This window comes from Peromyscus leucopus, chromosome 8b, assembly GCF_004664715.2.
Source record: "Peromyscus leucopus breed LL Stock chromosome 8b, UCI_PerLeu_2.1, whole genome shotgun sequence".
Classification (NCBI taxonomy): domain Eukaryota; kingdom Metazoa; phylum Chordata; class Mammalia; order Rodentia; family Cricetidae; genus Peromyscus; species Peromyscus leucopus.
The window spans coordinates 58,412,082-58,437,452 of NC_051086.1; the positions used below are offsets into that span (position 1 = coordinate 58,412,082).

Sequence of the window (25,371 nt, forward strand, 5' to 3'; positions counted from 1 at the left end):
GCCCCCCCCGCGCGCTCGCCACTATAAATAGCCTCTTTTCCCGTTTCCTAAATTCCCTGCTGACGTCGGCAGCGCGTCAGTGTGTAGGAGCCGCGGCCGCATGAATGAGCCGCCGCACGAGTACTACGCGCGCCTATAAAAGCGGCGGCGCCGGCCGGGCTGCGGGCGGCAAGGCGGCACTGGCGCGACGCGGCCCGCCAGGTAAGGAAGGACCCACCGACGGCCGGTCGGAGATGGGCCGGGGCACCGGCACCGTGGGAGGGCAAGGAGGGGACCGGCGGGCCGAGGGTTGGAGGGTCGCTCCGGCGTGAGGAGGGGGACAGAGTGGGAGGCACGAAGGCTCCTTTGCAGCTCGGTGGAAGCGGGGGGCCGGAGGCTGACCCAACCCTGGGCAGCCCCTGCCGGCCCCCCAGACGAAGACGCAGACACCCTGGAGAAACACGGAGCGGAGGACAACCGAGCCCCCGACCCCATTTCCCGAGGCTGAGCGGCTCCTGCGCCATCCTGCCCGAGAAAGTGGGGAGAAGGTGCTGGAGTCCCAGGAGACGCGCCCCCTCATTCGCTCCCTGTCCGCAGCGCGGTGACTCAGCCTAGGTGGCCCCGATTGACTGAGCCAGGGCGCCCACGACAGACAGACAGACAGACAGACGCACACCTGGGCCCTGCGACCGTCTCGGGACCCCCGCCCCGCATGCTGCCCAGACGCCCCCTCCCTGGTCCCGTCCCGTCCCTTCGGTCCCACTGCGCCCAGGACTTCCCGCCTCTGCGAGCGAGCGGAGCTGTCCTCTCCAGGACCAGGCGGGGGCGGGGCTTCGGCCAGGCCGCCCCGCGCCGGCCCCACCGCCACCCCACTGCCGGAAGTGCCTCCCCGCTGGGACATCTTTGACGTCACAGGGCTCTGATGTCAACGGTCGCGTGCCTGCCCGCGCGCGCTGGGGCGGCGGAGGAGGAGGAGGAGGGGGAGGAGGTGAGAAGCAGCAGCGCCCCAGCCGCGGGCGACGGGACATCCCCGCCCGGGCAGTGCGCCGGCACCTTGGCTCTAGACTGCTTACTGCCCGGGCCTCCCTCAGTAACAGTCTCCAGTCACGGCCACCGACGCCTGGCCCCGCCCCAGGACCGCCGACCCCGGGCCCCCTCCGCGCCTCCCTGCGCCGCTGTCCGCGGTGCTGATGCAGCGCAGGAGCCTCCCTCGGGCCCGCCCGTCCCAGGTCCCCGCGGGCCGCGGTGGGCGCTGGTCCCGCACACGCTCTCGCACAGCCCTCGCCGCCCCCGCCGCCCGCGGTGCTGACGTCAGCCTGACGGTCCCGCCCCCGCGTCTCCAGGGCAACCGTGGCTTTCGATTGTTACTGTGGGAACCGGAGGTAACAGTCTACAGCCATGGTCGCCCCGCAGCACGCCCACGCTCCCCACCACGCCGAGTTCTGCCAGCCCTGGTTTGGGCAGATGCAGAGCAAGAGGAGGCGGGGCGGCGACGCAACATCCGATGTGTCTGCGGGGGTGGCAGGAGGTGTGCTCAGAGAGGCGGCCTGCGAGGCTGCTGCGCATCCACCCAGGCACAGAAGCAAGCGAGGTCCGCGGAGTGTCTGACCATCCTTCTCAGTGACTGTCCAGTCTTTCCAGTCGAGGTATCTGCTACCTAATGGTGGCGAGGAAATGGGTTGTTCTGGGATTCTTATCTCCTGGGGGTGGAGGACAGAAGGATAGAAGACACACGTTGGCCTGCAAAGGTTAAAGGGAGTGGAGAGGGAAGTTTATCACACCTTTCTTCCAGAAACCCCCATGTGAGCAGGCAGAGGGCAGAGCAGAGAGGACAAAGAATCCATTTCCTGATAGAGCTACAGCCTCTCTATGACTCTGGCCCCCAACTTTCCCCTGAGCCACGGAAGATGATTAAAAGGGTCCTTGCCAGGTGGTGGTAGCGCACACTTTTTAATCCCACCACTCGGGGAGCAGAGGCAGGAGGATCTCTGTGAGATCGAGGCCAGCCTGGTCTACAGAGCAAATTATGGGACAGCAAGTTCACCTGGTCCCTTGTCCAAACACATCATCCAATACTATCCCTTCAGTTGGTCTCTAAGTACTGTATCCAACTCGAGTTTCTCCAACATGCCCTAAAAAAGGAGTACCACAGAGGCTGAAGGGGGATACTCTGTGTCTAGGGCTATTGAGGGACTCCACTAGGATAACTGTCTTTCCTCGGAGCTTTAGAAATACTGGGTGTAATCGAGGCATAAAACAAATAGTAGGGAAGGGAGACGAATCTTTTGCAGAGTGAACCCATCAGAAGAACGTGGGCAGAAGGTTAACTGTACGATGCGGCGACTGTTTGGTATCCTAGAAAGCATTTCGTGTAAACCACACCCTCCTCCCCGACTTACTTTACGGATTAGATAGCCCAAGTTGTGCATTTAGCCTGTAGTGAGTGGTAGTTTCTTCTTGCTTTCTACGGGGCAGCAGAGGAACCACCAAAGCCAGGAGGAGTGGTATGTACACGCAGTCCCAGCTACTCAGAGAGCTGAGGCAAGTGAGCCCTTGAGCCAGAAGCTCCAGGCTTGCCTGGGCGATATAGTGAGATCCTCTGTGTCTCAAACCAAGGGAGAGAGGAACACTGAAGGCCACAGGCAAGAATGTGAATCATCCAATCTTGAGTAATGTACTTAGCCTTTCTGTGACTGTTTCCTCAATTGTAAAACTCGGTTATTAGGTTAATGACAGTACTTACTTCATGACATTACAGAATGAAATTAGGCAATAAGGGGGTGGGCTGGGCATAGAGCTCCGTGGTACAGTCTGTGCTTAGCATGCCCAAGGTCCTGGGTTTGATTCATGGCACCAAAAAATAAATGAGTTAAGCCATGGTGGTGCATGTTTTTGAATCCCAGGACTTGGGAGACAGAGAAATAAGTGAATTTCTGTGAGTTCAAAGCTAACCAGAACTACAGTGAGACCCTGTCTCAAAAATAGATGGGCTTATACTTACACCCATTGTCTGGTATAGTTATTTCTCAATAAGTGTTTCTAGCCCCAGGATCTTATTTGCCTGGGCTATAAATGGAAAAAAATTGTTTTTGGACACAGAGTTTCTCTATGTAACAGCCCTGGAACTTGCTTTGTAGACCAGGCTAGCCTTGAAGAGAGAGTCACTTGTCTCTGCCTCCCAAGTGCTGGGATTAAAGGCATGCGCGAACATGCCCACCCAGCTAAATTGAAAATTTTAGAGCAGTGATTCCTCAGGGGACCTGCTTTCTCTCCTCCCCAGAGGGTTCTGAGTCACAGAGAGGCTCTTTCCCAATAACGTATTTACCAGGGATTTAAAATTCTACCCTAGGCTGTAGTTTTCAAATGCCTACCCAGGAATGACCAACAGCAGTTTGTCAAGTAGATCTAGATTTTGCTCTAGGAGTTGTAAGTTTAAGGAATGTCCCTCATGTAAGTGGCCCACAGGATGTGCATGTGGTAGTGTTGGGGTCCAGTCTGCACGGTAAGGTGACACTGTACTTGTTGGGAGTCAGAGCCATCCTGACCCTCAGGAGAAATCTTTACTCCATGTGTGAGCACTTCTGTTTCACCTAATATCTTGAACTTCCCCTTTTCCTGTAAGCCGGGGCCTAGAGACCACTCACAGGCATCTTTATTATAGGATTCCCAGGAGTGCAAGTGATGCTTTTCCCCAACTTGGAGTCCACCTAAAGGGGGCAGCCTATGACTGCCAGAGGATCCGAGTACAGATTTGCAGCTCCATCTGTTTTCAGAAAAGCAAGGAATACTACCGGACCAAAGCCAGCAGGTTTAGAGGAGTAATCCCATCTGTTTGTCAAGGAAGCAACCCTTGGGAGACTAGAGCAGGGCAGAGGGGCCAACTCCCCACCCCAGCTTTGTTTGAAAAAGTTCTAGAGCCAATGAGCTGGGCCTTTGGGGATAATTCAGGTCTATTTTTTTTTTTCTTGGTAAAATTTTTTAAAAGATTCGGTGTGTATGAGATTCGGTCTTCTTGTTTTGGCGGTCAACACCTTTATCAGCTGAACCATCTCACTTCCCTTTGGTGGAAGTCTTCAGTCCAGAGGCTCGGGGGACTCAACCAGAGACTACATCTGAGGAGTTTGGGGGTAGAGAACACCTGACCAGGCTCTGCCTTGCCTTAGTCATGTTCAAAAACAGTTTTTGAAACAGTGTTTCTCTCTGTAGACCAGGCTGTCCCCAAAGTCAGAGATCCTCCTACCTCTGCCTGTATGCGCCACCACCCTGGAATTTCTGGGTCACTGACTTGAAGCATATACCATGTGCGTGCCTGGGTCCTGGGGTTAGAGCCTCTGGGACTGGAGTTACAAATGTTTGTGAACTGCCATGTGGGGGCTGGGAACTGAACCTGGGTCACCTGAAAGAGAAGCCTGTGTTCTTAACCACCCAGCCAGTTCTTCAGCCCCTCCAGTCCATACTTGGAAACACTTCTTGGTCAAGGAACATGTAACTGTGGATACCTTAAGTGTGATTGTTTTACTTTTCATTTTTTGTTTTTCGAGACAGGGTTTCTCTGTGTAGCTTTGCGCCTTTCCTGCATCTTACTCTGTAGCCCAGGCTGGCCTCACAGAGATCCAACTGCCTCTGCCTTCCGAGTGCCCGGCTTAAGTGTGATTGTTAAAGGATGACTTGGAGTATTTGTGCCAGCCCCAACTCCTGCCCCCTAGAGGACACCGTGGCTTGGGACTAGGTAGGACCTCGTGGTGTCTTAGAAAAAGCAATGTTTGTCTTTCAGAGGCAGACATCAGAGGGCAGTGTGTCTACATGTGTGGCTGGAATGAGCGCTGAAAAATGAAAACAGCAAGAGGGCGATCCTTACAGTGCCTGGGCTGACTGCACTCCCCACGGGTAAAACAGCCAGTCTCCTTAGGCTTTCTCAACACATCAGTGATAATTAGCATAATCGATTATGAATAGCATTCACCTCAGAACCCCCCAGCCCCACAGATCCTTAGGAAAAGGCAGTTTATTCTGTGCCATCTTTGGCCTCTACCCAACATCTGGTACTATCCAAGCCTTCAAGCTCAAGAGTTCAGAAGGTACGGAAGAGAAAGCAAAGAACAGGGCCAGGAACCAAAGAAACCAACTCCAAATTCTCAGGTACCAGGATCTAGGAAGCCTAAAAGTTGACGACTCAGGCAGAGCCTTGCCAAGTGTTCTTTCCCCAGCCTCTTCAGATGTAAAAACTGATTCTGTCACCAAGACCTCCAGCTTCTTTGGTCTGGGACTTAAGACTTCCACCAAAGGATGGTAAAACGGCTCAGCCGGTAAAGGCATGAGTTGCCAAGCAGGATAATCAGAGTTCCACTCTGGACTCACGTGGTTGGAGGAGAGAATCAAGGCCCTCTGGTTCTCCTCTAACCTCCATACGGTCGTGGCTTGTGTACACACATACACAAAATAAGTAAGCAGAATTTTAAGACACAAAATTTAAAAAAGTAAGTTCCATCAAAAGTGGAACAAAAATGGGGGGGGGGGCTCGAAACTGCAAGTAATTCCTAGCTTGGCGCTGCCCTGAGGTCTGTGCCAGGAAAAAGATACTCAAATCTTAAACCACTTTATTGTGGGCCAATCGCAAGGGTGCCGGCCCCTGCTTGCACATCACTTTCCTCTCACGGGCTTTCCGGCCTTCTTTCTCATGTTTATCATAAATGACGTCTATTAAGGCTGCCTGCTCCTCTTTGCTCCAGTAAAGGACAGGGTTTATGTGAGTCCTGAGAACTGATAGTTGTCTTTCAACTAGCCACGGTAAGAGTGCCACAGTGGAGAGTCCACTAGCTTAACAACAGGAGGGCATTAGACAACTGGCTGCAAGAGCAAGTGGGAGCAGTCCAGAGACATTTGTTGATCCTTCACTCTGCAAACTGGTCCAAGAACTTGAGGTAGGCCTGACGCTGGGCTGCAGCTGCTGGAATGAAGTGACCACCAGAGTGGGTGAGGGTGACGGCGTCAAGGAATTGGCTAGCCAACTGCATACTCTCCTGAGAAGGGATCACTCGATCAGTGTCCCCAAAAACATGAAGCGAAGGCAGTGACAAGGGGCTCTGCGGGGTGGATTCCTTAAAGCCACGGCCTCGGGGACAGAACCCCGACACAAGTATGATAAATCGCGGCAAGGGGAAGCGGGGATCGCCTGCCTGACTCAGGGCACACACAAAAGCTGCTAGTGCAGCCCCCTGGCTGAAGCCAAGAAGTCCGTCAAAAGGTCCCAGCGTGTTCAGGGCCTGTGCCACCGTATCCAGGGCCGCCTCCAAACCCCTGCATGCTGTAGGCTCTTCCAGCGCGGAGAAAACATCTGCTTCCTGTTCAGAAAACCACCAGCCTCGAGGCTGATCCTCTGGAGCACAGGGCCCTAGAAGCAGATGGAGAAGAGCACAGGGTCAGGGTTAGAGGGGGCCAGGGAGAAAGAGGGGGCAGAGCTTGGGAAAGACGCGACCAGGAGACTTGGTAGGGAGAGGGGAAGAGAGACCGGACAGAGATAAAGGAGGAAATCCGGAAGCGCAGGCTGGACCCGAGTTAAAGGGCCGGGTGAGAAGAACCGAGAGGCCCCGGTGCTCAGGACCGGCAAGGCGCGGGGCGTCTCCGGAGGCTTGTCTCACCGGAGTCTGGCCCGGCGCCCTCGGGAGCTGCTGCCTCGGGGACCGGGTGCGGCCCGCTGAGGCACACGAGCTCTGCGCGGCCCCGCAGCGCCTTTCTCAGCGCTCCAGTCTTCTCGCGGAAGCCCCGCTCGCTCTGCCGGAACCCGCCAGGCACAGCACTCGCAGAGGCCGCCGCGCAGCCATGCCGCAGAGCCACCGGAAGCGGGCCTTCCCTGGGCGGAAGTGGAATCTGGGAGGGGCGGAGCCCGGGCGGGCAACACCCGGGGGGCGGGGACACGGAGAGGGCGGGGCTTCCGAGACAAAACGGTGGGGCGTGGCCGTAAATACCTGCGACCCGCGGCGTCTCAGGGAGCGGGCGGCGCGGTCGTCTGCTCTGCGCAGCGGCAGCCCTCACAGGCCTGGGCTGGGGACGGGCCTCTCGACCCCGGCTGCACCTGAGGTGGCCCACAAATCCAGGTCTCACTACTGCGACCTCCACCCGGCAAACTTGCATTTTCCCGGGCGTCCTCAGGGCGGCGGCCGTGGCTCACGTCGCTGGGGAGTCAGCCTAAGTCAACTCCGCCCTCGTTGAAGTCCCCGCCTACCTTGCCCGGCTGGCCGACACCCCGGGGGCCATCCCGGGGAACGGGGGCCCGACCGTGATTCACTGTCCACGGCCCTAAGGAGCTGCCGGCGTAGAAGTCCATAGGGTAGGGCTGCTGCCAGGAAATGTCCTTCAGGGCCACGGCCGCCTAGAGAAGAAAAACAAGACAAAGATAGAATACTTTTTGTTTTTGTTTGCCTCTGCATTAGTAAATTTGACCACAGCCTAAGAAAGGTAGTATTCTTCTTAGGATATAATTATTATATAATATATACTACAAAAAAAAATGTGAGGTGAGACTCATTTACACAGTGAGTCAGGTGTGGCGGCTCTTGCCTCCCAGCACTCCGTAAACTGCGGCCAGCCTGGGCTACTACCAACAGTATAGACCAAGTATCAGGACCAATCCTTAAATACAAACAAAAAAGGCTACACAAGAAGATGGTGGCCCAACCCTGGAATGTGCTCACGATCCAGCCATCTCACACCCCTCGCCTGACGGGAGGTACAGAGCCCACTCTCCTGCAGATTTTCCAATGTGGTGGTTACCTCGTAGGGTGTCAGCAGTGGCTTGGGAAAGGCTGAACCCCAGTCAATGGAGAGGCGTGGACACGCCACCTGCACCCACCTAAGGAAAGAAGTCAGACTTGACATGGAGGCCACCTCTTTCTGAGGTACCACACTGAAGAACATGACCATCTGTCAACAGGATGTATTGATTCTATTGTTAGGAGTACTATACTGTTGGGAAGATAACTAACTCTAAAGTGCTAACTCTAAAGTGCTGAGCCTTAACTCCCAGAACCATTGCATTAATAAAAATAAATAAATAAATAATAAATAAAATAGTGTGTGTGTGTGTGTGTCTGTGTGTCTGTGTCTGTGTGTGTCATATACACTTGTACCCCAGCACTAGGGAGGCCTAGACAGGTGGATTGCGAGCTAGCCTACTTGGCAAGCTCCAGGTCAGTGAGAGACTGTGTCTCAGAAAAGAGAGAGAGGATAGCACCTGAGGGTGGACACTAGAGCTCCACACATGCAAAATTTGGAAAAAAAAATTTCCAGCCAGGCAGTGGTGGCGCACGCCTTTAATCCCAGCACTCAGGAGGCAGAGGCAGATGGATCTCTGTGAGTTCGAGGCCAGCCTGATCTACAAAGCAAGTTCCAGGATGTCCAGAGCTATTACACGGAGAAACCTTATTTCAACAAATCAAAAGAAGAAAACACAAAAGGAAAGGAAAACTTTCACCTTAAGTGAATCAGGCTCAGGCCATCATCAGACCTTTACTCCATAAGCAGTCTGTCTCCCCAGAACCCTAAGAGCTTTCTGGGGGTAGTTCATTTGTGGGTAGATGCCTCCCCTAGGACCAAAGTTTGTACATAGTACCCTCACACACACTCATCCCACAAGACTACTATGATGGCCAGACAATGCAGGTGGCCCATGGTCAAGGGTGGCCCCTGCTGGATAGGTGCTTGATAAATACTAAAATTTCAGTGGGCCTCTGGAGAGGCCTGTTACTTACTTCCCAAGTCCTCCCTGGTCTGCCTCCCACCCTTGTGCCTCCCACCCTTGTGCCTCCCCATAAAAGATTTTTAAAAACTCCAAGAAAAAAAAAAATACTAAAATTTCAGGACAACACATGCAATTCCCATTGGCTGTAGCCTTAAGTCTGTTCTAGGCAGAACCTGATTTCTAAGCTCCCTTTAGCTGGTCACCCTACATAGGCAAGGTGGGGGACTTACACATCCACCCCGGGAAATAGACTGAGCTTGCTGGGGAAGATCTCAGAGAGCAAAAGCCTCACGAAGGGAAGTCCCAAGTCTTTGAGCCGAGATTCCAAGTGCTGTTGGAAGAAGGAGGCCCAGCTGGAGTCTCTGTGATCAAACAGCCAAAGCCAGATACTTTGGCCGACAGAGTTTTCCAGCTACTTTCCTGTCAGCCCCCTCCTCCTGATGCTGAGTCTCTCACCTCCAGGATCTTGGGACTACCCTGTCGGCCCAACGTTCCCAGAATAAGGCCCCAGGACTTGGCTGAGCGTGCCGCAGCAATGGCTTCCTGGCGAATGGCCTGCATGCGCTGATGGTCATAGTGCTCTCTGGATAGGACTTTGCTGTATGGGTCGTACCTGGAAAAGGTGCCAGGGTCACTGTGACAGCCAGAGCCACCCTGGCTAAGAGGTTTCCTGACACAGGATCTAAGCAAGTAATTAAGAAATCTGGCCCCAGGCAGGAATAAGGATTGTAATGAGGAGATCAGCCCCACCACAGCCAGAGCAGGGGAGAGCAAGGCCGTGTTTTAGGTCTTGGTATGACTCCCAGGTAGACCACAGCAGTGCCGGGTCTAAATTCCAGAGGTGCCTCAGTTAGGGATGGCTGCCATTTAGTGAACAGGGAATGTGGAACAGCCTGTTGCAGGCCTCCAGGGCGGAGATTCTCACCCTGCCTCAGATGGCCAGCCCTCCCCAGCCCATACCGGTAAGCAGGGACATTAGGGTTGGCAATCATGACAGACTCCAGATGGAAGCGGCCATCTCCAAGATACCTACAAAGAGGAAAGAATGTGTAAGTGTGGTATAGGGTAGCACAGGGGGTACCCTGGCTTACAGGTCCAGAAGACTGAGTCCTCAGCCACCCATGCTGCTGAGACAGTCCTCAATGCACCTCAGGCCTCTCATATGTACAGTAAGGACCTGGACTCAGATGCCTAGGAAACACTTCTAGCTGTGTATCCAGGCTTCTGTGGGAAAAGTAAAGGAAGTACCAGGGCCAATGAAAGGCCGCCTGGGCCCAGGAGAGCCTAATTTGAAAGCTGAGGGACAGTTTCTCTTTTATTAAGATCAACACAGACATAAGAAGTTGTGTTCAAGATGTTATCTATACTCAGGGCTGGAGAGATGGCTCTTTCAGAGGACCTGGGTTCCATTCACAGCACCTGCACTGTGGCTCAAAGCCACCTGTAACTCCTATCCTAGAGGACCCGATGCCCTCTTCTGACCTCCACATGGACCAGGCACACACGTCGCAAACAGACATACATGAAGGCAAAACACTCATACAGGAAAATTAAAGAAGCTGGGTGGTGGTGACCCACCAAGCAGTAGTGGCGCACGCCTTTATTAACCCCAGCACTCAGGAGGCAGAAGGAGGTGGACCTCTGAGTTCGAGGCCAGCCTGGTCTACAGGGTGAGTTCCTGGACAACCAGAGCTTCACAGGGAAACCCTGTCTCAGAAATCCAAAGTAAATAAATAAAGACATAAAAAACTTTAACTTATGTTATATAGGCCATGGAGGAGGCTCCAGGGTGCACACAGGCTGCTCTTGAACCAAACCAGCACCGGCCCAATGCTGAGCTTTAAGAGCTGCTATTTCCTGGTCTTCGGATTTCCAGGCCCAAACGAAGTAAAACACACCTACACAGTCGCCATTTACAGGAAACACCCAGGGTCTAAGGACCCTAATACACTTGCTCAAGCCAGGTATAGTGACTCATGTCCTCTTGTTTCTTTTTGTTGTTGTTGTTGTTTTAAGACAGGGTTTCTATGTAGCCCTGGCTGTCCTGGAACTCACTCTGTAGACCAGGCTAACACTCAGGGTATCTCCCTCAACACACACCTTGAAGCCCCGGATGAAGAGCATCCATTATACTGGCACTCGTACAAGGCAATGGCCCTCAGGGAACAGGGCTGCCAGGTCGGGGCTACGGAAGGCCTGAAGTGGGGCTAAGGGCAGGAATATCCTATGCAGGACCAGTACCCAAAGTTCCCAGGGCGGGACTGAGTCAAGCGCCCCTCCCACCTTTCTTGCCATTAGCTAGGAAAGAACTCCCCCTCCAAAGGAGCTGTCAGCTCTGAGGCTGGCTGCATTCACACAACATTAAGCATTTCCATTACCTAAAATAATTAGGCGGCAGGAGACACGCTGCTCCTGCTTGTTAGCTGTCCGGATGCTAAATTAATGGGGCTGCAGCCTGGGCGTGCCCATCCATCTTCTCCAATTATATTCCCTCCATTTCTGCCCATCCTAATCCCCCCATCAGGCCTTCGGAGTTCCATCTCCACCCTAGGCATAGCCTTCTGGATGAAGGATGGAACACGGGAAGGTTCCAGTCGACCTGAAGTGTGGTCCCCACTTGGGCTCCATCTTGCAAGGTGACCTTGAGCACACAGGTTAGGAGCTTCAGACTCAGCCTCTTTTCCTGTACCAGGAGCCTCAGGCTCCTTCCCTGAGTATGTTTTGTGTGTCTCTACAAACTAGCCTCCATTTTTAACTTACACAACAGCTTCCACATCCTTGGGTAGTCGAGGGGATGTGCAGCCTAAGATCTCCCCAGGGGACAGGGGCTTGCACTGTGGGACACTGACATGATAATCAGCTTTCAGCTCCTGTGCGGCTGCCTGTATTGATAAGGAAGGACGGGAAACAAGTAGCTGGGAGAAAGCCAAGGCCAGAGAGGAAGAGCCCAGAGCACCGGGCCCAGGAGCCAGGAGCACCCTGGAGTACCTTCTCTACCCCATGGGAAGCTAGCAGTCCTTCATCTACTTACCTGCAGGGTTGACACAAACTGAATAGTGCTGACCAGAGCAAGTGAAGTGCCTGGGGTAAAGGTGAGGTGGACCGAGTCCAGAAGGTGGGTAGTATCTATCCGGATATCCACAAAGACATACAACACACGGAAGTCTTGGACTGACATGTCCATGGGAACTACAGAGAAGAGTTCAAAAAAGTGTTCTAAAAAGCAGGAGGAGCAGGAAGCCTGGCCCAGTCCCAATCTTAAAAGTGGCCAGGACAGTGGCTTTGACTTGGGAGGGATTAGGGGAGAAGGGCGGATCACAGTCTCCTGGAACTCTTTCTCATCACTTAGTTGGGTACCTAGTCTGTTCTACCACCAACAGCCTTTCAAACACCTGCATCTGCCAGGTGTGGTAACTCACACCTGTAATCCTAGCATCTGGGAAGCTAAAACAGGAAGACAGCTGTTAGGTTCCAGGCCTTCCTGGGCTACAGAGTAAGACTGTCTCAAACAAACAAACAAAAACATCCAACATAACATGCACATCTGAGACAGTAGCAGGATTTCCAAGGCAGCCAAATCCAGAGCAAAGAGTCACCAGCCAAGCAGAAAGGCCAAAGCCATCCTGGAAACCCGAAGGGATTCTGTGCTTGCAAAAAGATATAACAAGAAGAACCCATAATGGAGATTTAGCCTGCAGCCTGCCTCCCTGCCAGGATTGGTGTCCCAGCCCACCATACCTAGACAGCTGTGGCCATAGTGCACCAGAAAGTCGACTCCCAAGGCCCTTGCAGTGAAGTCATCTACACAGCAGGCCCCATAGGTCACATCACCCATCACCATCACTTCCGCCTCTGTGAACCTGGAGGGTGGGGGTGGGGAAACACTGGTCCAGCAACACAAGGAATGCGTCGGGAGACAGTCCTAACTCTGGAGGTGTCTTGGGACCCACATCTTCTAAGTCCTTGAGTTGGCAGCTGCCAACCAAGAGTAGGAGGGTGCAGCTGCCACCTCCCTCAGCCCTGGCAGCGGCTCCTAGAACAGTTGCTGTGTGAGGATATGTCTGCAGCACCCTGTCCAGCCCTAGACTGCAAGCAGGACCCCTCCCTACCCCACAGAAGTGCACGTGCAGAGTCCAACATGGACCCCGAGACTGATTCACCCTTCCCAGGGCAGGGAAAGATTCCCCCCACCCCCCAGGCCCCCACAAGCCCTGGTACTGTTGTTTGTGTGGGCATGGATGTGTGGATACACATGGCCACACCTTCCCCAGACCCCACCAGCTACCCACCCTTAGGCAAGGCCATAGGTGCCCCCAAGATGGGGAGGACCCATGTACAGCTCCCCCACAGCACATGGCGCTGCCCACACTCCTCATGCATCAGGAAGAGTGGGCTCTGGACAGCACATTGTTATGAGATCTGCTGCCAGGCCTGAATCACTGGGGGGCAGGGTGGGTAGGAAAGACCCTGCAGCCCTAAACTCACCGCTGGGACAGAGCAGGAGGCTGAGCTCTCCCAGGAGAGACCATACCTGAGCATAGATGCTGGCTTTGTGGCTGGGCTCCCCCATTCCTCCTCTGGGGTATAGTGGGGGAAGCTGAACCGCTGCCAATCTGCCCCCTCCTCCACCCCCTTCCCCAAATCAGGCTGTGCACAGAAGCCGATTATTCAGCTCCTTAGAATGCAGCCCAGGCTCTGAGTCAGCCAGAGCACTTAATTTTTTATAGATTAAAATGTATGCAAATTGGCCTGAGCCCCAGAGAGCATCCCCAAGGGGCAAGAGGGTGGGAGCGGGAAGTGGGTCTGTGGTGGCAGGGAGGGAGAGGGGTGAGGGCAGCAGCAGGAAAGTAGGAGGTTCTCAGCAGGAGATGACCTCCCCTTCCTTCATCCCCCCCCTCCCCTGCTCATGCTGGCTCCAGATGGCTGAGAGCATGCTGCTCCCCCACCCCCAGCAATGGCTCATTGTCATGAAGAAACTTAGGAGGGGGAGAGGAACGGAATACCTTTCCCTAGGCATCTCTCTCCTCTGCCACCCATGCCTACTCCCACCCAAACTGAGTCTGAGAAGAAGATGCACCCACCCTCTTCCACTCCCCAGCCCCTCACCCCCCTACTCTGCCCCCACCCTTGACAGCCAGACCCTCACCCACTTAGGTTCCTCCCAGATGCTACCACCTGTTCTGACCTAGAAACTGGAACTAACTTCTTTGCGCTTGTCCAGATTATACAGGGGAAGGGAAGCTCTGTGCTGAGTTTTTCCCTTTGTGTGCATCCGCTTGTCGGAGGCTCAGAGGCTAGCCAATGGTCCAGAAGAGAAGACGGTGCCAGCAGGCATAACTACTGGGCAAAGACTCAGCTGGCTCTCCAGTGCCCAAGCCTCACCTTTCCAAGATATCCACAATGGTGCAGGCAAAGAGGAGGAGGCCTTCCGGCATCTGTAAAGCCACTGCAAGGCAAAGAAGACATGAAGGCAGACGGCCAGAAATGGGACACAGGGACATGGCTGCGTCTGGGCAGGCACCCCAGCTCCATCCTTTGGGGGCTCACCCTTCTTGGCCTGGGCTTGTTGGATCCTCCAGATGGTCTTGGGGATCTCAAAGTTGTAGTTAGAAGGCAGGGCTTGGACGGCAGCCTGCAGCTGGGGGTTGTTCAGGATCTCAGGGGGGATCTGATTGGCCAGTCGACCCCGAGAGATGCGACCTAGAACAAACATAAAGCCCGAGTCTGCATCTGCCCTAGACCATAGGCCGCCAGAGTCACTTCATCTGTTGACTCTAGACCGAAGGCCCAGATTCCACACACAAAGGACATCCACCCAGCTTTTGCATCAACTGAATTCATCCTACAGATAGAGACAGCCCACAAACCAGGGGGGAAACCTGCATAATTTACTTCTATGCCGTGAGATTACTAGCAGTCATAAATAGGGGTATGGGTCACTCCTCAGGACTAGCAACGGCACAGAAAAGACTAAAAAGCAAAGGAGAGTGAGTCTGGTGACCCAGAAGTCCCATGGACTTGGCCCACATTGACTAATTCATGCCTTCATCCCCTCCTCATTTAAAAGGATAATAAAGCTGGACGTGGGGTGTACCCCTGAGGCAGGAGAATCAAGGTGTCAAGACCAGCAAGGACATAAAAACCTTGTCTCAAAAAAACCAAAAACCCATCTCTAAATTTGAGGCTAGCCTGGCTTATATAGCGAGCTCCAAGTCATCCAGAGTGACATAGAGAGACCCTGTCTCAGAAAACAACAAAAAAAACCCCACAAAAATCGAGGGTGAAGAAAAGGTAAAGCGCTTATCACATGGGCATGAGAACTTCAGTTCAGATCCCCAGCACTCACACCAAAAACACCCTGGTCACACACACACACACACACACACAGCCAGCAGTGATGGCACTCGGGATCTCTGTGAGTTCGAGGCCAGCCTGGTCTACAGAATGAGTCCCAGGACAGGACAGGACAGCACTGTTACACAGAGAAACCTGTCTTAAAACCGAGACACCCCCCCCCACTCCCAAAAAAAGGAGAAGGCTGGTCACCACGCAGGCCTACAATCCCAGTGCTGTGGCTTGTTGGACAGCCAGCCTCGGCAAATCAATGAGCTCCAGTTTCACTGGCAGACTGCATCAGAAAGGGAAAGTGGGCTGCTGGAGAGCCAGCTCACAGCTGTGAGCTCTTGTTATGACAACAGCCTGTGACTCCAACTCCAGGGGATCCAGTACCCACTTCTGGCCTCCTGGGGTCCCTGCTCACGTGTACATACAAGAAACACACACATAAATAAAAAATAAATCTCTCTCTCTTTTTCCCCCGAGACAGGGTTTTTCTGTGTAGTTTTGGAGCCTGTCCTGGATCTCACTCTGTAGACCAGGATGATCTTGAACTCACAGAGATGCTCCTGCCTCTGCCTCCCGAGTGCTGGGATTAAAGGAGTGTGCCACCACTGACCGGCAAAAAATAAATCTTAAAATAATAATAATAATAATGAAGGACCTGGAGAGATGGCTCAGTGGTTAAGAGCACTGGCTGCTCCTCTTCGGGCGTGCAGGCAAAAATAAAGGCAGAACAATGTATATATAATAAGTAAATATTAAAAAGAAAAAATGAAGGTGGAGGACTGAAAGATGACTCAGCACAAAGGCGCCTGAGTTCAATTCCCTGCACCAATATGGTGAAAAGAGAACGAACTCCCCTGAGTGATGTCATGATCCCCACACATGTGCTGCTGCACATGTACATAACAAACGCATGTTTATTTTTTTCTTTTTTTTCTGAGACAGAGTCTCTCTGTGTAGCCTTGGCTGTCCTGGAACTCACTCTGTAGACCAGGCTGGTCTCAAACTCAGAAATCCACCTGCCTCTGCCTCCCAAGTGCCGGGATTTAAGAGTACCACCATGCCTGGCTTAAATTTTTTTTTTTTTTTTTTTTTTTAATTAAAAAGAAGGTGGAGAAAGCAAGGTACCTGACACTGACCTCTGGCCTACACACACACACACACACACACACACACACACACACACACACACTGGGCATGGTACAGAAGGCCTGTAATCTCTGCTACTTAGGAAGTTAGGCAGGAAAATAAAATCAAAAGTTCACAGCCAGCCTGAGCCAACTAATTGAGACTTTGTCTCAAAATGAAAAGTGAAAAGGATTAGTTGTATAACTCAGACTGCTTGCTTAGCATGTACAAGGCCCTGGGTTCAATACCCAGTATCTGTCTCCTCTGTGTGTGTGTGTGTGTGTAACTTTTTAATTTTGTTGTTGGTGGTGGTGGTCATGGTGGTTTGTCTAGGCTACAGTGAGTCTCAAACTGAGTATCAAAACAGCCACAATTGGGGGTGGGGCTGGGGGCGGGGCAGCTCAGTATTTAGAGCACCAGCTGCTTTTCTAGAGGTCCTGCGTTTGATTCCCAGCACCCTCTTTGCGCAGTTCACAACCACCTGTAACTCCAGCTCCAGAGGAATCTGACAGGATCTTCCGACCTCTTCTGGCACCCACACAGGTGACACACATACACATAAGTAAAAATAAACAAACAAATAAAAACAACAACATTTTTTTTTTAATTAAAGGGAAATCAGCTCCACACATTGAATTGACGTAACAAGTTCCCTAGTCTGTGGCCCTTATGTTCAATCTAGGAAGGCCAGAAAGAATACACTTTAGTACCATCAGCGGACAAACAGATGAGAAGAGTGACTTTACACCTTCGGAGTAACACTCTAGCCTGGGCAGAGAGGTATACAAATAAGGCCTTGAAGAAAAAAGAAAATACTGAAGCCAGCAGAACAGGACAGCTTAGTGGGTAAAGGTGCCGGTCTCCAAGTCCAAGGACCTGGGCTCCATTCCTGAGCCCCACATGGAGAAAACTGACTCGTCTGGTTGTTCTTTGACCCCCCACAGGCACTGTGACACATACCGTCAAATAAGCATAAGTAATGTAAAATAAACAAAATGAATGTGTTAAAAAAAAAACTAAATTAAAAAAATAATCAATTTCTGGTAAAAAAAAAAAAACAAAAAAACTGAGGCTCATCAGCAAGGGCTTATCCTGGACAACCTGTTCTCCCCAGTTAGTATCTCACTCGGGGCCAAACAGTTTGGAGATGTGAAAAGACAAGAAATTAATTTAGTCATCCCATAACTACAGAGCCTGTGCTATGTATTAGAACTTCTGCTTGGGCACCCATGATAGAAGGGGTCCCCCCCAGACCCGTACTTGCATCTACTGTGGTGGAGGGGAACCCTGAACAACTCTATAGCCTGGTAGGCTGGGCCCCTGAGACAACATTTAAATATTATCGCTATCAGAGCGTTTGGTCAGTTGTTTTCATGGCCTTGAACAAACTAGCTTAGACTCGCCGGCTTCCCCGCAGAATATCTTAAACAGGTCTTTCTGGACATGGCACGTGCAGGCATGAGGATCAGGAGGCACCTCTTTCTTTACCAAGGCTGTCATCTTCTGTGTGCATCAGTATCCCCCGCCCCCCAGGTGAGTAGAGATCCTTAGGTCAAGGGAGTATTCTAGACCCTACACCTAGCACAGGGCTGGCATTTAGTGGGCGCTGCCTAGTGCCTAGTGAAGGACACCAAGCGCCTCTTGGCATAAATGAAAGAATTCCTTGTCTACTTGTAAAACGCATCACGGTCCCTTCCCCCGATCCCTCTTACTCCGTCACTCTTCCGGGGTCAGTCTGCCAACCCGGATAGGGTGTAGTTTCGCCTTGAGGATCATAAACTCCCAGGAGGGACATCTCTTCACGTCCCGAAAGACTGGTCCCTGGGGCTCCGGTGGTGGGAGCCCAGAACTTCTAACAGCATGAGACTCTCGGGTCTCAAGGAGAAAGGGGTCACCTCCCGCCCTGTCCCTGACCGGGGTGGGGAGGGTCCCCACCCGAAATGCAAGGTCTGGAGGCCACAGCGTTGCTGCACCCACCTCTGCCAGGGCCGACTCGGCTTCCTGGCTCCGCGGTCTCCGACACAACCAGCGCCGCCATCACTCTGGGACCCACGTGGGGACCAAAAAGGCAGTGCTGGAAGAACGCGGAGAACCCAGGCAGCACAATCGACCGCCGAGCGGCCAGCAAAGGGCGGGGACTCGCGCAGGGCGGAGACTAAAGAGAGATGTGGGCGGTGCTACAATGGTCTGCCTTGGGTCCAAAAGGTCTGGACTCTCAGGACTCAAGCTGTCCCCTAGTGGTCTCAGACCACTGCAATTGCCTTCTGAGCGACCTTGTCCCCATGCTCTTCCTGGCCTGGTTCTGCCGACCTGCCGGGCCTTCCAGTTGCTCCCCACCCTCATCCTCGTTCTTTCTGCTAAGCAGCAGTCTGTCAGCCGACATGAACACCTTCTCTACCTCAGAGGACTGCTATCCCAACAAGATGGAGCCTTAGTGCCCACCAGCCCAGCTCCCAGGCTGAAAGCTTGGTGTGGATTGCTGTGAGCCCACCGTGTGGAGGGTTGACGTGGGAGAAGTTGGCACTCAAAAGAGCCTGGAAACTGAAAGGGCTTTCTTGGAAGGATGGGGCAGCCTGAGGCCTCCAATTCCCTAAACCTTCTGGGTCCTGGCAAGCCTTTGCCCTGTCTAGACTGTCCTTCAGGCAATAGCCTTTTTTTTTCTGATCGGTGGACAGCACTCCTGGGACCCCAAAGAGAAGGCAGAACAGTCAATGAGACAGCCTTGACCTTTGGAAGAACAAAGCACCCGCAGAGCTGACCCTCCGCAGTCTGCACCACAGAGCAGTGGTCACCAGGACTCTGAACTCGCCCCCCCCCCCATCCTCCTCTTTCTGCAGTGGTACCCTGAGCACAGCTGTCCCTTTAAGACAGCTCTGTGGCCTAAGGCTCCCCTGGAGGCCCTCCCTGCTTGGAAACCCCTAATTAAGGTGCAGAGAGATGTAAAAACAAGCAGCCAGGGACAGGCCTTGCCTGGGAGGCTGCTAGAGGAGAGATAGCTAGGCAGGCTGGGAGTGAGCAGCCTAGGGACGGGGTGGAAAGGGTCAGTGCCCCCCAGTCTCTGCCACTCTGAGGACAGGGATGGCTGGGCTCAGGATGTGTTCATCATGGTACGCAGTCTTTCTTCACCTTGATAAGAGTCCAGCCTGGGCTTCCCATGTCTCCCAGCTTCTCTGGACAGCCCCAACCCTCCGAGTGCAGGGTCTGAGCTCCAGAAGCCCACCCTGCCCCCTTGGCGTACCAAAACCTAGTCTCCCTGTGGACAGCTTCCTCTCTGGCTTTAGCTTTAACTTCCACGGTGGAAAGATGGTCACCAAGGGCGCGGTGGCTTCTCCCCAGCAGCTGCCTCATCCCCTAGGGCCTTACCTGGTCAGAGGCATGCCCATCTCCTAACACTGCTGTATAAGCTTCCACCTCTAATGAGCAGCTCTGCCCCCGTTATGAGGCCAGGTGTTACGAACACCGCAGCTCCAATCAGTCATGAGTGTGTCCCTCAGACCTGGCCGTGCAGGACAATGGTAAGCTGCCATTCAGCTTGGATTGAGGATATTTCCGTCTGTCCACGGGGGTCTCCCCTCCTGGGTTACTCAGAAGTCTGAGTAATCACTGCCTGATGAGAAGGCAGGCTCAGCCCCTCCCCCACTACACCACAGCACCCACCTACAGCCACCCCCATCCCCTGGCTGGACTCCAAGTCAGCGTTCAGCCCTCCCGAATCCCAAAATAACAGCTTCTCACACTCACGCCGCCCAGCTTTACCCAACATATTGGAGTTTGTGGGGCAGGGGGTCCTGGGGAGGCGGCATGGGGAGGTGGGAAAGGGGATCACACGCCCTCATTGGCGCCCACACTTTGTCTCTGATTCCTGGGTGCTCTGAGCTAGCTGTTTAACCTCTCTGGGCCTTAGCTTTCTGGATTGCCTCCACAGCGCTCAGTGTCGGAGAGTTCAGTCTGGCAGGACTCAGGCGGTGCAGGGTCAGGAGAGCCCCACAGCTGGCAGGGACTGTTACTTTGTGTTCCAACCCTAGGAGGACCAAGCTGAGGAATGTCCTAAATAAGGTTCCTCCGGATCTTCAAACATTTGTGCATTCTGTCCCTCCTGGCGTCCCATCCTCCCTGGGTGCCCTCCCCTCTCAACCTGTTGAACGCAGACCTCAGGGCCACCTCTTCCGATTCTCCTTCATACCTGGTGCTGCTTGCTAGTCAGCCCCTTCCCGCTGTAACTTTTGTTGTGTTTGAAGCTAGCTTGTGGGTCTTTCTTCTCTCCTATCAAATGCTTTTGATCGTCCTGAGGCCTGTGTCCTGAGCTTAAGCCTTAGGGCACTGAGTGCCTGAATGATAATGGCCTTGCTTTTGATCTTCCTATCACAGAGTCCACAGAGGACTTGTACTAGATCTCTGTTTAGATGGCTGCTGTCAAATTGGCTCCATCCCCACCGGGAACCCCACCCCAGGTCAGCTCCTGAGCATACACACACCACCACCACCACCACCACCACCACCCACCCCCGCTTGTTTTTCTTCCAGGCACTACCATCTCATCTGGACTTTTCTTATTGGTCCTAATAGAATGTAAACTTCAGGAAGACAAAGTCCTTCTCTTTTTCACTAGCAGAATTTCCACGTAGTATATATAACACATGTATGTGTTCAATGAGTGACCTGGCCCAGTCTTTTTTTCCTTTTTCAGAGTCCTTCTTATCTCCGGCCAGTAGGGGGTGCCGGCCTCCACCTAGGATCTCTGCTGGCTTGAACCTTCTCGGCACTTGGCCCAGAGGGCCCCTACAGGACCCGCTTTCCAGGAGGTACCTCCTCCCGGTTTGGAGAATCCTGGCACGGGCGGGGTCTGTATAGAACCAGTGGGGACCAGGGGCCCTCCAGCCGGAGATAGTCCACCTGAACTCGCATTAGTTCCTTATAGGATTTTCAGCTGGACCTCCTCGAATGCTAGCTGTCCCGCACATCTCCCCCAAAAGAACAGTGTCTTGGGACTCGGGATGGGGAAACCGCTATTTCGCCAGAGCTGTTCTGGGCAGGCAGGGAAGAGCCGTCGAACCTTGCAGGAGGAAGGGGCACCGGTCAGGCAGAAGACCGGACAAGGGTGTTGGACTTGTGATCAGGACTCCGGGCGGGTACACGCTTCCAGCCGCTTCTCTCCATGACCTCCAGCCGCGAAGGGCGAGCTGGCGGGGGCTGGGCTGCGGGTGCGTGCTCGGAGAAGCCTGCGGGGCCGGGGAGGGCGGTTCTAGTGGCCCGACGACCGGCCAAGGACTAGGGCAGGTACTTGGACGGACGCGGGCCGAGGATCGTCCCCGGGGGCAGGTGCAGCGAAAACACCTTGGGAGGCGGCGCCGCACGGCTGAGCGCTGCTGCCCTGGGAATAGGACGGCGCTCCGCACCGCGAGCTGAGAGCACTTTCATAAATTTTGTATGGGAGGCGCTCCGTGAGCGGGGGCGGGGAGCAGAGCGGGAGGGAAGGAGCTGAAGAGCGAGGGAAGGAGGGAGGGAGGAGGAAGAGAGGTGGGGGAAGCCGGGGGGAGGAAGGGAGGCGCCCCGCTCGGCAGATCGCTTGGTCCTGCAAACGCGCGCCGGGCGCTTTCCCCGGAGCTGGGCTGTGCGTACGAGCGCCCTTTTGCAGCAGCCACTGCCCGAGGGGGCGGGGAAGAGGGGACATCGGCCGGCGGGCCAGGGGGCGGCGTCCCCCCTCAAAACCGCCTGCAAAGTGTTTGGGGCGGCACAATCAGGCCGCCTGCTCGGCGGAGCAAGCCACTCGCCCCGGGCTGAGCGAGCGCACCGGGTTGGTTGGTAGCGCCGCGGTTGCTAGCGGGTGCCGGTGCCCTGGGCGCCGGGCTTGGGCTCACCATGCCCCTGCGGGACCGGGTCGCCGGGCACAAGCGGATTCCCGGCTTGCCCCCGCCTCGACGCGCTCGGATTAGCTGCAGCTGGCGCCCAGGGATTTGAATTTGGACCCCAGGAGGGAGCGCGCCTAGGCCGACCTCGGAGTGGCGGCCCCGCGGCCAACATGCTTCGCAAAGGTGAGTGGGAACCGTGGGAGCAAGTTGGAGTTGAATGGAACCGGGCAGAGCCTCAAGTCCCCGAACCGTCGAGCTCCAGGGAAATGGGTCCCGGAAGCAGCCCCCTGCTAGCTGGCTGCCTTTTGTCACAGACACCCGCCGTGCGCCTGCTGCTGGAGCTGAGATCCCGTTGGTGGCCTGTTGCGAAACACGGGGTTTGTTCATGGATCGAGTGGCCAGGCCCTAGGGGTCTGTCTCGAGGGCTCAGAGACCAGCCTAGAAGCCTTTGGTAAAAAGGGAGCTGGTCTCCGGGGACCTTTGCTTTGTTGCCATTATAAAGTTTTGCACTTGCATGCTCCATCCCCTGCGCGGGCACCCGCCTCTGCTTCTGCTGCTTCGGCGCCGGGTACCACCCGCACTCGGGTGCAGCCAGCGGTCAGTCAGCGCGCGACCCCGGCGCTCACCGCAGGTCCTACCTAACTCGGCATCTTCCTAGCATCCTAGCCTTATCCCCAGGGACAAGCCCTGAGCACTCAGAGACCGAGGATGGGGAGTGGCGAGCGCCAGAAGTCCGGTTCCTCAAACTTTCCTAATGCCTAGATCAGAGGGACGCGACAGCGAAGGCCGTGCTGGCGGTGTTGCGCGGCCGGAGCCAGGCTCAACTTGACGGGCGCTGGCTCGGCGACCACCTCGCCCAGACTCCCCGGCAGCAGGAGCGCAGCAAAGTTGGCGCGGGTGCCGGGGAAGTCCTGCCGCGCCCCCACGTGGTTGCCGTTCTGGGTGCTGTCCCTCCGGCCCAGAAAGGGCAGGTGACCACACGTGAGCCCGCGGACCCGTCACCCTCACTTCCCCGCCTCTGCCTGTGTCTCTTTGCTCCGAGGTCCCAGTGGGCTGGCTGTGGCGCCCCTCTGGGACCCCCTTGTCCCTAGCCTGGGCCCGGCGGCTGCTGAGCCGCGGTGTCTGCTGCTGGCTGCTCCCGCCCTGCGGGAGCTAGCTGAGGCGGGAGCTCAGGTAGCGGAGGGGCCTGATCCCTGCGCTCCGCGCTCCAGCCTTAATCCGCCCCTGTTTCCATGGCAACAGACCGAGGTGTCGTAAGCACAGGATTCTGACCTCACAGCAGGATGGGGAAGGAGAAAACGGGCAGGGGGAGGTGGTAGAGATAGGGGAAGCGAAGCCCCATGATGGGCGGACAGAAGCAGATACCCGATGACCGGGGAGAGCCAGATAAGCAGGTCAGACAGGTGGGTGACGAAGCCACGCCTTCCGTGTGAGCAGGAAAGGCTGAGTGGTGGTCCAGCCTCAGGCAATCGTGGAGGCTTGGTTGCCCCATCGTGTAAGAACAGTCCCAAACTTGTGCATGACTTGTGCCCTCCACGTGGGTCGGTACAGTGCGGAGAGCCTTTCGCTGTGGTGTGGGGCAAGTCTCTGCAGTAGTTAGAGGAGACGCTTGGCTGTGGACACCCCAGTTCCTTTCTCTGCAGAAAGACATGGAAAGTCATTTCAGGCACTCAGCAGTGCTGGAGTGTTGACCAGTGTGTCTGCACAGGAAGGTGATTTTGGAGAGCTGAAGACAGCGGAGTCTGGAAGGCCCAGGCATAGAGCATGTAGACTCGCTCTGGTGGGGAGGCTTCCCAAGCAATTGTTAAAAGGCTGCCATGTCTGGGCTGCAGGTCTGTGATGGAGATAATGGGGAAGAACTGACATCTCATTTCCCTTTGGGTCTTTTGTCTTTTGGCAGTTTACAGTTAAGAATGAGCCACAAAGCAGCCCACACACTTTATTTATATGGTTTAGGTGCCCGGGGAGGAGCTCTCTGGTATCTTTGCTAGCCAGAAGCCCTGCTCTAGGTAAGCCCCAGTGCATTCTGGGGAATGCTCCCTGGGAGAAGGCTCATTTCCCTGCTCAAGAGGTGGCCACTGGAGGCTTTAGTAGTCATGTGTGCTTGCCACTTGGGTTGTTTGTCCCTTCCTGCACAGAAAAGGTTGGCTAGAGAGATTCCATCAACTGAAGTTCACACCTGGGTTGATTTGAGGGAAACAGAGCAGAGAAGCCCTTGCCAAGGCTGAGTGGGGGCGTGGGTGGCCTGGAGCCTGCTCCTGGGATACTGTGTGAGCAATTGACTTTTGTTTGGTCCTTTTCTGGGCAATTTTCTCGTTGGGCCGCTGATCCGATACCATGGCTTTGTCTCCTCTGTACATGTAGAGGATGCTCAGATGCGTTGTGTGGATTGTAGGTGTGTGCCGAAAGCCAAAATATGCCTCGGGTGAATGCCAAGGCAGGTGGCCATTGAAGTTTCCCTTTGTGGAATTGTTCCCAAAGGCTCCAAACAGCAAGGTTTACAGGTTGATTTGAGAAGGTGGTTGCCTGGCTGGTGCAGAATCCTACATGGGGTCCTGGACCTGGGTGAGTTTAATAGTTTATGATTTGGAAGGGGGTTTGAAGGAAGGAAAAAGTACTCTTCCTAGAGGGGGAAAGAACAGGCCCTAGACCATAAGCGTCATCTCTCTGATTTCTGATTGTCCTAGTAAAGCTATTTCTGTCAGGCCTTTTTTTTTGGGGGGGGGGTTGGGGGAGATATCTTTATCTCTTAATAAACGGACTCCACTGGCCACCACTGTGTGAACCAGAAGCACCCCAGTGAAATCCAGCTGCTGACAGGGCTGGTATCTGAAGGCTTCTGCCGCTGCTCTGCCGGTGTTTCCAGCTCATAGTCTACCCTGAGAGAACCAGGGATATAAAAAGCAAGCCTCTGGTCAAGAGAGATGAGAGCCGTCAGGGCAAGCAAGGCCCCGAGCCATGCAGCCTTCTCCAGGAAGGAAGGGCAGCCTGCTGGGGGTTTCGCTGTTCCAGAGTTGCAAGCATAAGGTCAGGGGCTATGGTTTTCATTTTTAGAGCTATAAAAACCAAATGCAAATCAAGAGCCCCTGGGCTAATAACAGAGCCCTTTCCTTAAAGTTTTTGTCTTGTTAAGCAAAGAAATAGAGTGCCACACAGGCTTTGTTAAGTGGCAGTCTAATTAATAATTTAAAATCGTGTAGCTGTCTTTCATTAGAATTTATCTGTACATCAACCACAAAATCAGTCAAACACACTCGTTTATAAGTTAATGCCATCCCTAAATAATTCAGCAAGTTCTAGATTAAGGCCTGCAACCCAGTAAGGCACGTTTGTTCT

At 54.2% G+C, this 25,371-nt stretch overlaps 4 protein-coding genes across 4 annotated transcripts in view; 2 read left to right on the top strand and 2 right to left on the bottom strand.

Annotated features, from left to right (window-relative positions):
- The first annotated feature begins 719 nt into the window (after positions 1–719).
- On the top strand, positions 720–1,908 carry LOC114691422. The gene has a single exon (XM_028866730.2). The coding sequence runs from the start codon at positions 1,170–1,172 to the stop codon at positions 1,638–1,640; it is 471 nt and encodes a 156-aa protein (XP_028722563.1). The 5' UTR covers positions 720–1,169; the 3' UTR covers positions 1,641–1,908.
- Positions 1,909–5,562: 3,654 nt separating this feature from the next.
- Positions 5,563–6,815, bottom strand: Ovca2 (OVCA2 serine hydrolase domain containing). Its single transcript, XM_028866732.2, is given in 3 exon segments — positions 5,563–6,370; positions 6,618–6,764; positions 6,767–6,815. Coding segments are annotated over 3 exon segments (681 nt in total). The 5' UTR covers positions 6,801–6,815; the 3' UTR covers positions 5,563–5,870.
- Dph1 (diphthamide biosynthesis 1) lies at positions 6,284–18,268 on the bottom strand. The gene is made up of 13 exons (XM_028866731.1): positions 18,164–18,268; positions 14,264–14,416; positions 14,099–14,162; positions 12,455–12,576; positions 11,748–11,905; positions 11,477–11,598; positions 9,677–9,745; positions 9,173–9,329; positions 8,947–9,047; positions 7,750–7,828; positions 7,202–7,348; positions 6,945–7,051; positions 6,284–6,370 (listed from the first exon to the last, which is right to left on the bottom strand). The coding sequence occupies exons 1-12, from the start codon at positions 18,222–18,224 to the stop codon at positions 6,962–6,964; spliced, it is 1,323 nt and encodes a 440-aa protein (XP_028722564.1). The 5' UTR covers positions 18,225–18,268; the 3' UTR covers positions 6,284–6,370; positions 6,945–6,961.
- Positions 18,269–21,722: 3,454 nt separating this feature from the next.
- Positions 21,723–25,371, top strand: part of Rtn4rl1 (reticulon 4 receptor like 1) — a 74,543-nt gene continuing 70,894 nt past the window's right edge. Inside the window, exon 1 of the mRNA XM_028866733.2 lies at positions 21,723–22,218. Within this exon, the coding sequence (XP_028722566.1) occupies positions 22,206–22,218 (13 nt within the window). The 5' untranslated portion in view covers positions 21,723–22,205. The remainder of the gene's footprint in view (positions 22,219–25,371) is intronic.